The sequence below is a fragment of the Leuresthes tenuis genome, unplaced genomic scaffold (assembly GCF_036924035.1).
Source record: "Leuresthes tenuis unplaced genomic scaffold, fLeuTen1.0.hap1 SCAF_16, whole genome shotgun sequence".
Classification (NCBI taxonomy): Eukaryota; Metazoa; Chordata; class Actinopteri; order Atheriniformes; family Atherinopsidae; genus Leuresthes; species Leuresthes tenuis.
In genome coordinates, this window is record NW_027325370.1 from 31,105,294 (window position 1) to 31,118,008 (window position 12,715).

The window sequence follows — 12,715 nt, forward strand, 5'->3', positions numbered from 1 at the left end:
TGATCATAACGGACAGAAAGCGTCTTCATATTCCTGGTTGATGATTGTTTTATGTGGTCACACAACTCACGAGTTGCTGGTCAACTTCTGCTTTCACTTCACAATTTTAATGGGGTAGGTTAGAGCTGCAGAATGTCACTATGTCACATTCATTTAAACCTTATGAGGGCAAGATGGCTGCAGTCAGGGCTGGTAATGCGCTGAGGATGCTTTCCTATGGCCGCACTGCATCTACATAGCACGGCTGTGACTGGCTGATGCTTCACAGACATGCACATGTAAAACACTTTTATTCTCAGAGGTTCAAATCCATTATCCTTTGTGGGCTTCTCTACCAAAGGGAGTACACTGTAGATAATTCCATATACATATACATATTGGGGGTCTGGGTCTGGCCTGACCTGTTATTTTTTTACTCCTTCCCCAAAGTTACTGAGTTTGCCTTGAAGCCTTTTCAACATTGACAATTTCCATCTAAAATTACTTTTTTTACCAGGAAAAATACATTTTTGAATAGGTAGATCAAAATGTGGATATCTGGGTTGTAGTTTTTCACTTTGGACATCTAAAATGATCATTATAGAGAGAAAAATCTGAATCATAAATACCTGTAGTGCATATATTTATGTATGATGCTTGTTTTGAAGAGATGTGCTTCTTCTTCGACTTGATATGGTCAAAGGCGCACATATCCTAAAATATAATTTCTAACAAGGATGTAAGAGTGGATGTAGTTAATCATAATTGTGTTTAGGAAGGAAATCCTTTTCAATTACCTAAAATATAATTGTGGATAATTAGTGAACGCTTAAGTTAAACTGATTTCCTTTAGCAGATATCTGAAACAGCCTTTTATCTAGTCATAACATGAACAGATGACATAAGGCAGACACTTTTACTTGTCAAAATGTTGTTTTTTGGCTAAGCCAAATGACATTATGGTGGTTTCCACTAGGACAGGCTGCCTGAAATGAAAGTTTGATCGGGAAATATGAATGGGTAATAATTCACGGACATGACTCGTGTGGGGCATCATGTTGTGGATGTCATTTTGGAGGAGGATGTGCGCTCTGCTGGAGTTCCTCTGAGCCCGGGGTGTGACGTCACCCTCCCAGAATGCATGGCTTTCAGCGCGGCGCCCAGCAGTCCAGCAGGCCCCAACTCAAGAAACATCTCTAAAACTTTTCCGAAATGTCGATGTGGAGACGAAGAGGAGAGTGGACAGAGAGCAGGGCCGAGCTGCCGTCGGTAAGTACCTCTGTGGTGTTGTTTGCCGGCCGGAGCTGCACCGGTCCCTGCTCGTTAGAAGTCAACAGTTTGCTCCCGCAGTACAAACTCCGAAACAACTTGTGGACCGTTCATCTTTTGTTTTTTACCACCGTGCGGCCCCTGGTAACGCTCTCATTGTATCTTCGCTTACACCAACACGAGAATCGGGGGTGACTTATTTATAACCAGCATTAATAATGGATTAATAAAGTACCAAACGTAATCTCACCCCCGCCGAACAACTTAGTAAACACGGGCAGGCTAGCAGTGAGATGTAGCCCAGACCTGGTAACGGCCCCGTCCCACCAGCGCACACATGATCACTTCGGCCAAGCTTCCATTACAGTTGCTTCCAACAGGTCAGCTGTTTTGCTGTTAGTTTATCTCTAGACGGGCTTTACGTTGGGAAAAAGTGTGGGGACTGATTTTTTTAAATTTTATTTTGACGACAATGCCAGAGCAGAAGGGCGGCACTATAAGCCCCCTCACTCACTGTTCGCTTCATACAAAGTTTTCATGATGTCGGTTCATCGAGATTCTTTCTTTAACATAGCGCAGCTTGCTTAACAGGGAGCGGAGACACCACGAATTAAAGATTAGACTGTCAGTAATGATGGTTAATGACGATGTAACCATGAATCTGTTGTCAGCTGTGGGTACATGTTCGGTCCTGTTGGTGGTTCTGATCCAGTCCTCACAGTCACATTTAGTTGGAAAGTCATTTTCACTCCACTCCTTCTACCTCACCACTCTCAGAGGAATGAGGGTTTTTTTGTCACTTAACTCTGACCTATGACTCATTCAAGCATAAAATCATGGGATGAACCGGTGTTGTTTAAGTTCACACTTTGAAAATTAACTACTTGATTCAATTCAGTGAAATTATAGTTTATATGCTGAAAATGATATTGCTGCAGTCCAAATGACTATTAAAGATATGCTACTGGTACGGATAGATAACAAAGCCAAATGTACGATATAAACCAGCTGACAAACATGTAGAAAGTTGAAGTGTAGCAGAGAGGAAGAAACCTTCAGAGGTCTCCATCAGTGGTTTGGGCTGTTGTTTCTGTAGCTTAGCAACAACTCAGCTGATGATGTCACACACAGAGTCAGCAGGTAACTCAGGTGAACTCTCACAGCCAGCAGTTCAACATCTGGGCTGCAGAGACGCTCCTTCTCAGTGACATGTTGTTAACTATCTCTGTGATCCTCCTCCTTTACTGTTAGCGCTCTGTCTGCAGTCTCTGTCTGCCCGGATAGTCTTAAAGCTGAGCAGAGAGCTGTTAGAGTTGTTCCTGCTGCCAGGTCCAGGATTCCACCATCTGTTGTTAACCAGCTCTGTGATCCTCCTCCTTTACTGTTAGCGCTCTGTCTGCAGTCTCTGTCTGCCCGGATAGTCTTAAAGCTGAGCAGAGAGCTGTTAGAGTTGTTCCTGCAGCCAGGTCCAGGATTCCACCATCTGTTGTTAACCAGCTCTGTAATCGTCCTCCTTTACTGTTAGCGCTCTGTCTGCAGTCTCTGTCTGCCCGGATAGTCTTAAAGCTGAGCAGAGAGCTGTTAGAGTTGTTCCTGCAGCCAGGTCTCTGCCTATTATTCCTGCTCTGTCCTCACCAGGGCTCCAAGCATTTTTATCTGCCAGTGATTTTACATTTCCCATGATGATCAAGGGAAGAAAGGGTTCAGACTTGCAGAGGTCATTCCAGCTGCACATCATCTAAGCCAGAATAGAAAAGTGTTTTAAAAAAAGGCAAAGATGGATGTAAAATGTGCAGAGCTGCTGCAGCAAGCTGCCACCAGGGTACCAGTTTGCCTCAGTTCATTATTGTGAGAATGCTGGAAAGCATTGGTATTTTTTTTGGTTTCAGCTTGTTCAAGGGATGACTGGTATGACTTTTGGTGTTTATATCTTTTACACTTTTTAAACTATTCAACTTTGATTCTACTTTTTTCCTCATTCAAATTAATAGAAAGTGCTTTCAACTCTTCAAAAAATTCAAATTTCAAAAAAACTATTTCTGCAGATTTTCAGCTAAAGACACCATTCAAACTTTAAACGGGTCACAAGACATTCAGCTGTTACCAATTCGTGTAGCTTTTTCAAATATTAAGCCAGTACTGAAATGTAACGGTTTCAAAAACAATTTTGGTATCTAAACGTTCAGCTCTTTCAGGAGATAACTGTTATGACTTTTGGAGTTTCTAACTTTTACACTTTTTAAACTATTCAACTTTTTCCCGTCATTCAAATAAATGGAAAGTGCTTTCAACTCTTCAAAAACTTCTTCTTTCAAACTACTTCTGCAGATTTTCAGCGAGAGACACTATTCAAGCTTTAAACGGTTCACAAAGACGTTCAGCTATTACCAGTTGGTGCAGTTTTTTCAAATATTAAGACAATTTTGAAATATGACAGTTTCAAAAACAAATTACAACTTTTTCTCCTCTTTTCAACCGAACTACTTCTGCATACTTAAACCGATTTCAACAATTTTGGTCTCAAAACGTTCAGCTCTTTCAGGAGACTAAGGCTTTCACTTTTGGTGTTCATAAATTTTAAACTTTTTAAAAATATTTAACATTTTATTCAGATTTTCTGCAAATATTATGCAAATTTCACATTTCAACTGTTTCTCCTCTTTCCAACCTAACTACTTCTGCATACTTTCACTGATGTCTACAATTTTGGTATCTAAACGTTCAGCTCTTGCAGGAGATTCAAGCTTTCACTTTTGGCGTTTCTAACTTTTATACTTACAAATATTTAACATTTTATTCAAATTTTAGGCAAATTTAAGGCAAATTTCAACTCTTTCTCCTCTTATCAACCTAACTATTGCTACATACTTTCAGCTAGAGACACCATTCAAATTTTAAACGGCTCACAAGACATTCAGCTATTACCAAATTGTTCAGTTTTTCCAAATATTAAGCCAATTTTGAATGTTTGAAAAACATTGGGAAAAAAACTCAAGACTCAATCTTTTCGTCCCTTTCATCAAATCTTTTGTTTTTCCAATAGGTTTAAATCATTCCACTATTGGTATTTCAACTTCAAATTCCTTCAACAAAGACTTCAGCAACTGGTTTTTCAGCAAGAAAGATTTTCCACTTTTTTAGCATTGTCAGCTATCCCCATTCAATTTCTTCAGCATTCTCACTGCTGTTTCGCAAGAACAGCTTTTTCTAGTTAAACATTTGAATTTCTTAACCAAGTTCATAGTCCCAAAATGGACTAGTTTATGATATTCTTCAATTTTTCATGAGCTAAATGAAGCTGAATTGTTGTCCGCTCCATGACGCTCTGCAACGCTATGAAGCATCATGGAGCGGACAACAATTGACGGAGCATCATGGATTACTGGGTCCATGTCCATGTTTCCCACTGTGTAGCATCCCCTCTTCTTTGAACAACATGGTTTAACTTTGTCCTGCTGAAATATTGTCTGGAAGAGTCCTATCTGAAGTGCTCTGTTGGGAAAATATCTTACAATGAGATGTTTAAGATATGATGGAGCTCGGTCATTAAGATCTTTTTATGTGAGGAGAAGAATCTTAATTTCTATTCTGAATTTAACAGGGAGCCAATGAAGAGAAGCTAAAACTGGATAAACTTGATCTCTCCTGTTAGTTCTCATCAGAACTCTGGCTGCAGCATTTTGGATCAGCTGGAGGCTTTTCAGAGAAAATGTGGGACAGCCCAATAATAAAGAATTACAGTAGTCCAATCTTGAAGTAACAAATGCATGAACTAGTTTCTCTGCATCACCCTGAGACAGGATGTTCCTGATTTTAGCAATATTATGAAGGTGAAAGAAGGCAGTCCTAGAAACCAGTTTTATATGTGCGTCAAATGATATATTCTGGTCAAAGGTTCTGTCTGAATTTAGAAGCAGTCATCCAGGTCTTTATGTCTTTAAGACAGGCTTGTAGTCTGACCAACCTATTGGTTTCATCTGGTTTCATAGATAAGTACAGCTGAGTATCATCAGCATAGCAATGGAAATTTATGCCATGCTGTCTAATAATGTTACCTAATGGAAGTATGTGTAAAGTGAAAAGAATCAGTCCAAGCACAGAACCCTGAGGAACTCCATGACTTACTCTGGTGTGTGAGGAAGATTCTTCATTTACATGAACAAACTGGAATCTATCAGATAAATATGACTTAAACCAGCCTAATGCAGTTCCTTTAATCCCAACATGTTGAAGTACTGAATGAATATATAAAAGATGGATAGCTTACAGTATTATTTCATGCAGCGAGGTATGATTTGCACAGAATGACGCTGTTTGTCTTTTGTTGTCTCTGTTTTGCAGGTCTGTGAAAATGTTGAGCTGCCTCAGTGACTCGGCTGCTGTTACTGCGGTGTTCAGGGCTGCTGAATACTAAGACTGACTGCAAAGTTCTTCCAAGAAAACTCACAAATCCAGTCAGTACTTCGAAAGCTCCTCATCAATGCAGCCTATTTGGGGTTGTTATGGCAGCTGCTGACACGGGAATTAAATGCTGGACACAGGCTCTTGGCATTAACTCTGTACTCTGAGGTTACCATAATGTTTAGAGATCTGCAGACTGATTTGTCCTCATGAATCTTGTCTATATCTGCTCAGGCTCCTGGCCAGAGTCCTTGTGCAGCTGCAGAGCATCATTGTTCCTCCTTTTAGACCATGTTCAACCAGCAGGATCATCTGAAAGGCCAGCTGCATGAGAGCCTCCCAGCCAGCAGACAGCTCTTCCAATGCCAGGATTGTGGGAAGCAGTACAACACTCAGCTGGGTTACAGACGCCACTTGGTGGCTTCCCACAGTGCTGCAGCAGGCCTGTCCTGCCCAGAGGAGTCGCCTTCCCTTTTGGAGAACCTGAGTGATCATAGTGACAGGCCTCCCTCATCAGAGGGCAACACCAGTGTGCCTGTGAGAGAGAGAAAGTACTCATGTGAACGATGCGATCGCCGTTTTTACACTCGCAAGGATGTACGCCGTCACGCAGTGGTGCACACTGGACGCCGGGACTTCCTTTGTCCACGCTGTGCACAACGCTTTGGCCGCAGAGACCACCTGACTCGCCACCTGAAAAAGAGCCATGCCCAGGAGTCAGGGTTGATGTCACCGTGCACTCCCAGCACACCTGTGACATCTCTGACTCCTGCAACCCATTGTCCAGTTAAAGAGGAGCCCAGCCCAGTGACCTCTGATATGGGCCCAGTCTCCAAGGAGCCCATGGAGGCTTTCGGCAGGGACATGTGCAGCTCTTACCCCATACCCAATCCCGTTTCTGGTATTGGCCACCCTCATGGCCTCATGCAAGGGTCCTTGTCCTCAAGCATGGCCATGGGTCACCACATGTCCCCCCAACCTTCTCACCCCCATCATCATCATATGCAGCCCCCAGCAGCTCCACCACAGCAGCCCTACAGCAACATGTCTCGATATCAGCACGGATCTACCTCATATCCCCGCTCCGATGTGGATAGCTTCCTGCTGGACCTCCAGAGTGCTCCCCCACCTCCCCTGAGTGCAGTCAACTCCTCTACCTCTGGCTCTCCTCAGAGGGAGGTTTTGGGTGATGGAGTGAATGCTGGTGGCGACACCCACCTGGTGTCTAGGAGCCCCGCTATCTCTACAGCTGAGCTGTCTTGTACCACTAACATGGACCTTGGGCCTCTGCTAAGCTTCTTGCCTTTCAGCCTCCCTCCTTATAGTCCTCACATGGGGATGGGAGGGTTAGTGATGAGCTATCCACCTGCAGCCACCACCACCACCACAACTTCTCCATCCTCTTCCACTGGGCTGTCCTCCCAGGCTCCAGGGCCTTTCACTTTCTTCCAGCCCCAACAGCCTCATGTATCACAAGGCCCTGCTGTCCACAACCACAGCCAGCTACCTCAGGCATATAGTTCTGCTATGAGCACTTCCAGCTCCCTACCTCACTATTACCAGGCCTTTCAGCAGTAAGCAACTCTGTCCTACATGCCATCATATGTACTCATGTTGAACATGAAAAGGGTAAAGCACCGGGATGGCATCTATGTGTAACAACAAATCACCTCATCAGTATTACCTCATAATTTAAGAAATAACTGAATGTTTTAGGAACTGTAGATGATCTCACAACCAAATGAGTTCTTTTCATCAAACCTGTTTGCAGCTGTTAATCTAAATAAAACTTCCCCGAAGCTGCTCAATGCTGAAAGTCCTCCAGCTTATCCTGGAAAATGCTGCAGTGTTGCATCATATAATACAGTTCTGTGTCATCTCTTAAAAAAAGGTCACTTTTACTGTGATTAACTTGACATACATGTTTTTCATATTAAACTATTAGAGCATTACAAGCCTTCCAGAGAGCGGTTAGTAGAAGATGTGCTCACAGTTAGTTTATTACTTGCAAAACAAGGCAGAGTGAGTCTAAGCAGCACTTTCTGTACACAACATGTGGATGGTGAGCACAAAAAAAGGCTTGCATCTCCAGATGAAGATAAAGAAAATTACCAAAAGTGTATCATCTACCATTCTTAAGTGTTGTAAATGGAACCTCTTTTAATGAAATTAAAATTAGACTTAACTCATCTGTTTTTAGTAGAGTGGATAACTACATTGAAGGATAACCGCAAAGTTCAGCTGCACTTCATTAACAGTAGGGAAAGTGTGAAGTTAAACACGCTACGCTTCCAGCCAGCTGCCAGGCACATCTGGAGCCTTATCAGTGTGTTGTATTTTCAGTGCGTACAGCACTGTCACTGTGACTGGCCCTTCGGTGTAGCTGTGGTGCGCATGAGAAGGGAGGCAGCAGGGACGTGTCACACTTCTCATTTTGAATTTCTCCCAAACAAACAACACTTTGACAACATGTGAAGAAACTAATTCCCACGACTGTGTTTGAGATTGCTGAAAAACACGAAGTTACGTTTTAGTTCTTCCTGTCTCTTTAAATGGGAGCGCTCTTCCAGTTTCCTTGATCGTGTAACATGTAGTACTGCCCACTTCTGCGCTGGCAAACTGTGTGTTCTGTGGTGGGCAGCTGGAAGTCATCTGTGCGGTGTGTTCAGGTTCATGTTTGTTTGTTGGAGACCCAGCAGGGGGCTCTCATCACTGCCTTCTCACTTCTTTGCTTTTTAAGGTGTAATGTCAGCATGATGACATGAATGCTACTCAGCAGCTGATTTTCATTTTTATATGTATCATGTAGATGATTAGAGTAAATTGCACTTACCTTTTCTTTTCATTGTTAAAGGAATGCCAGATCACATTAGGGTGAAACCTTCTCCAAAAATGTGAAATGTTCAGACACTGCAGGCCGAAACATGTGACCTGGCAGTTGCTCTTCAGACAGAGACATGTTAATGACTTCCTTTGATCAAATTTACTGTTTTGTCTTGGTTTCAGTTTTTGGAACACAGCATGAGAGTCTGGTTAGCTGTGATCTCCTCCAGCATCCTCAGAGTCTTACAGCTGTCTGAATGTCTGAACGGGGCTTCAGAAAGACACTGCTAACCAGGCCACATAGCTCAGGGTGGCTGTCTGTCCCTTTTGAAAAATGTGGTAAGAATGGGAAGGACCCTGACTGTCAGCATGCACATGGTTGTAAGATTTGTTACTGAAGTAGTGTCAAAGATATGGCAAAATGTTCCAGTGTCTGTTGGGTCTAAAAGTATCTAAAGCAAACGACACATTTAATTTTTATGACCCATTGAGTAGCTGATTGTTTAAAGTGTTGGAATGTTGCTACCCAGAACTGTGGCACTTGTGTGAGATTAGTAAAGCAGGGCCTGATAAATGTAGTAAAGATTGGGAAAACATGGCGTGTGTGGCTGACATTCGCCAGTGCACTGCACATTCAGTCTTCACCCAGCTCAAAAAATATCCTACACCTGGGGTCACACTTTATCCAAGTCTGTTGGAGTAACATTAGTGATGCTTCAGCTGTCAGTTTGGAGAATCTTTAGTACAGAAGGACGGCTCAGTTACATGAAGGTGCATTAGTGAGGTGTCTTGTAAGTGCCAATAGGAACCCGGTTCTTGATTACAGCACAAACAGTGTTCAATATGGATGTGGAAGTAGAAGTATAATTTAAAGAATAACAATGGAAATAAAAAGGGCTTATCATGTAAGGCTGAAAAGCAGACACTGTGATTGATGTTGGGCCTGGCTGTGGTACTCCATGTGTGTTGATGTGTCTTCATGTCCAGTATTTGTGCTGCGTGCAGTGCAGTGCAGTGGAAAGCCAGCAACATAAAGACACGTTGCAGTATGTAGATCAGTGTGCATTCGTTCTTGAACCAGTGGTTATCCAACTCTGCTCCAGTTCCATTTATAGCTTTATGGAAGGTGGCAGTCCTCACTACATAACTTAACATCAGTTGGTGGCTTGGGAACGGCACAGTAACTAAAGAAAAAGCTCACTTCAAATCTTTGATTTTCCCCCAACTGAACCGCTGTGTCTGCCTGCTGTGAATATGACTTTATTTAGTGCTGGAGCTGAAGATTAATGTCAGAATGAACTCCTACATACTTTAGTTTTGTGTTGAGCACCGATTTTTTTTTTCCCAATGCTGGAGGTGTCTCTGGTCTAAGCAACCCCCCTCCACCTCCATGCTCTGACTGTGTCGGGGCTCCAGAAGGCCAGGAAGCAGGTGTGAAGCAGTTGTTCTGTTGGAATCCAGGCTTCCTTTAACAGTGTTACACTGCAGTGTGTCAAAACTGATGGATTGTTCAGAACAGTCACACCTTATGAAGCTGCTCAGGTGGAGACGGTTGCATGCTCTGGCTGTGTGTGAGCAGTGATGTGATGCTGAAAAGAGAAAGGGGGTAGATTCTGATCTCATTTAAGCCCTAATTCCATGGACTTGTTTGTTAGCATTGTAACAAGTGTTGCACCGATGTCTTAAAATGCTACTCTTGTGCCTCTCTAAGAGTGTCGAATCTCTTGACCGAGTTGAAGCACTTATGACTTTTCTAAAAGGATTCATTTGATCTGTACCTCACCAACACACGTCAGTGTGGCTGTTGTTTTTGTCTGTATTCGTCTCGAGTTATTTTGGCATTTTTACTCGATTGGAACTTTCTCTGTTGGCAGATGTTGACATAATTCAAACTCGAGCCCAACCAGTACATGGGGCAGCTGATCTTAGACATCAGCATAGAAGTTATCTTTAGTTTCATGCTGAACATAATGCTGAAAATGGTGCTTGCTGTGAGCACATTGTTTGTCCTGCAGAGCGGCTCTGACTCGTTTACAATACTCTCAGCACTGTTTGCAGCACATGTAGCACAGTACACGTTAGGACTGTGCATGCAGTGGTGGATGGGTGTGTGTGTGTGTGTGTATGTGTGTGAGTGTGCTTATGCATACATATATGAGTTCATGTAAAAACATGGACTCATATATGTATTTATTAATATTTGTGAAATCTGTGAGGCTCTAATTAAAAACTGTCTACCTCTACCTTGTCATATATTTTTATGCAAAATTATTACAGGCAGTTTTTACAGGTGAAGTTGGGGATTTGTACAATACCAGCCAAAAGTGACCTGTCCATGGATAGTTTCTATGGTGCATCCAAACTATAAGAGAACACGTATGGAGTCGTTGTTCAGAAGATATTTTCCATTTTCGCCTGCTTTTGCTTTGATGACAGCCTCACACACTCTGACATGTTCTCCAACAGTTTTAATGGAGTTCCCAGATATAAAGAGCACTCAGCTGTGTTTAGGTCAGGTGACTGTGGAGGTCATGTGATGAAGCAGTCCCCCATCCTTTGTGTTCTGGTTAAATGTGCCTTCAGGTTAGAATCCTCTGCTCCATGCTTCAGGGAGGGCAATCATCTGTTTTCCTTTGCTGTGCCTCATAAAGTCACCAAACCAAAGTGCAGGTTTCCACTCGCCCAATGTCTCTTCCTTGTGTTTTCAAGTGGTGGCTTTTTTCCCAGTAGTTTGGCTTAATCCTGACTCAGAGTTGGCTTTTCAGTTAACAGCTCTTCCTGTCTTAGTTGAGCAGTTGTTGATGTGACATGGGTTACTGCAGTTGTTAGACTGGACCATTATCACTACATTCCAACACAACCCCAGCAACACAGCTAACGGTCTCAGAAGGATGGGAAGAATTCCAACCTCAGAACCTTATTAAGACAAACTACGCTATGAACCTGCTGAGTGTGCACAGCTGTCTTCAAAAACAAAGAATAATTTTCTGCTTTGGATGTTGTCATTGCTCCATAGAGTGAAGTGAGTGTTTGTTGCTCCTCCTGACTGGTACCTTTATATTCATACGGTCTTCTTTGAAGAAACAGACCCAGCTCATTTATTCTGGTAGAATTCTTTGATCTCTATACTCGCTTTTTAACTCTAATTCTACTTATTTACTACCTCAGAAGAGACAGGAAACTGTCCCCCTAACTACAGAGGAATATCTGTGTAGAGTTTTATTTTTGTCAGAACAAGCACGTGTAGTGTGTAGATCCATAGTTTGTTTTTGATGTTTTTATGGAGGTGATCTCAGATCTGAATGCTGCTGACTGCATCAGGTCTGCATTGTCTGTCAGTAAACACTGCATTTATACTGTTGTGCCTGTTTGTGCCTCAGTCCAGCCTGAAACCAACACTGTTAGGAATAGATTTCCCTGCTGTTTGAAGAGGAAAGAGTTGTTGATCCCAGTTTAAGAGAATTTGCTTTTTATTTGATGTGTCTGATAGATGCTGTCCTTCCCACAAAGATTACAGCACTATCATATCATCCTTTATTCAGATACTTTAAGCATAACATGGTTGGGGCTTAATGTCCACACTAGAAGAGGACATGGGCCCAAGTTGACAGTTCTTTTTGGCTGCTGATGTCTGGATAAAAAAGGCTTAAAAAGTACCCAGATGTCTATTTTCTTTTCCTGAAACTAGAACAACCACTGCATCTGAGCCTAAATCATACAGCCTTAATTGTTAACTTATTGAGTGTTTTACCAAGTTTTCATGAATATATCCAACAGGGGTGGACAGCGATTTTTCCTCCAATAGCAGGAGTTTTTTTCAGGAACCTTGGGTCAGTTACATTTACTCTTAATACATTTGTACTGTTGCTTTGTTTGGACATCTAACAGTACGTCTGCATGTTACACACAAGATGAGGCACTTCAGACTGAATACAAAGAGGTACAACAGGACACAAGCTGGTTTCCATTTCATTGTTCAGCACTGTAGTTGCCTGCATTCAGGTTGGCTCAGAGAACCACTGGGATGTAGGTTTGACCACCTTTAACATAGACGAGTTTTGCTTTAGGTATTTGTATTATTCAGTAGACTAGAAGACGGTGAAAAAGAAGAGTTGTCATTTTTCCATTGTCTGATGATTAAGTAATACAAAATAAATAAATGTTTTAGATTTACACTGCTTCTGTTTTTTACTTTGAACAACACAAAACCTTTATGATGGTGTTGCTATATAAATGTGGACTA

The 12,715-nt window shown here is 42.2% G+C and overlaps 1 protein-coding gene across 1 annotated transcript; it reads left to right on the top strand.

The window, feature by feature from the left end:
• Nucleotides 1–1,110: 1,110 nt before the first annotated feature.
• On the top strand, nucleotides 1,111–12,645 carry LOC140272430 (zinc finger protein PLAGL2-like). Its single transcript, XM_072367879.1, has 2 exons — nucleotides 1,111–1,248; nucleotides 5,590–12,645. The coding sequence occupies exon 2, from the start codon at nucleotides 5,941–5,943 to the stop codon at nucleotides 7,225–7,227; it is 1,287 nt and encodes a 428-aa protein (XP_072223980.1). The 5' UTR covers nucleotides 1,111–1,248; nucleotides 5,590–5,940; the 3' UTR covers nucleotides 7,228–12,645.
• The last annotated feature ends 70 nt before the right edge of the window (nucleotides 12,646–12,715 follow it).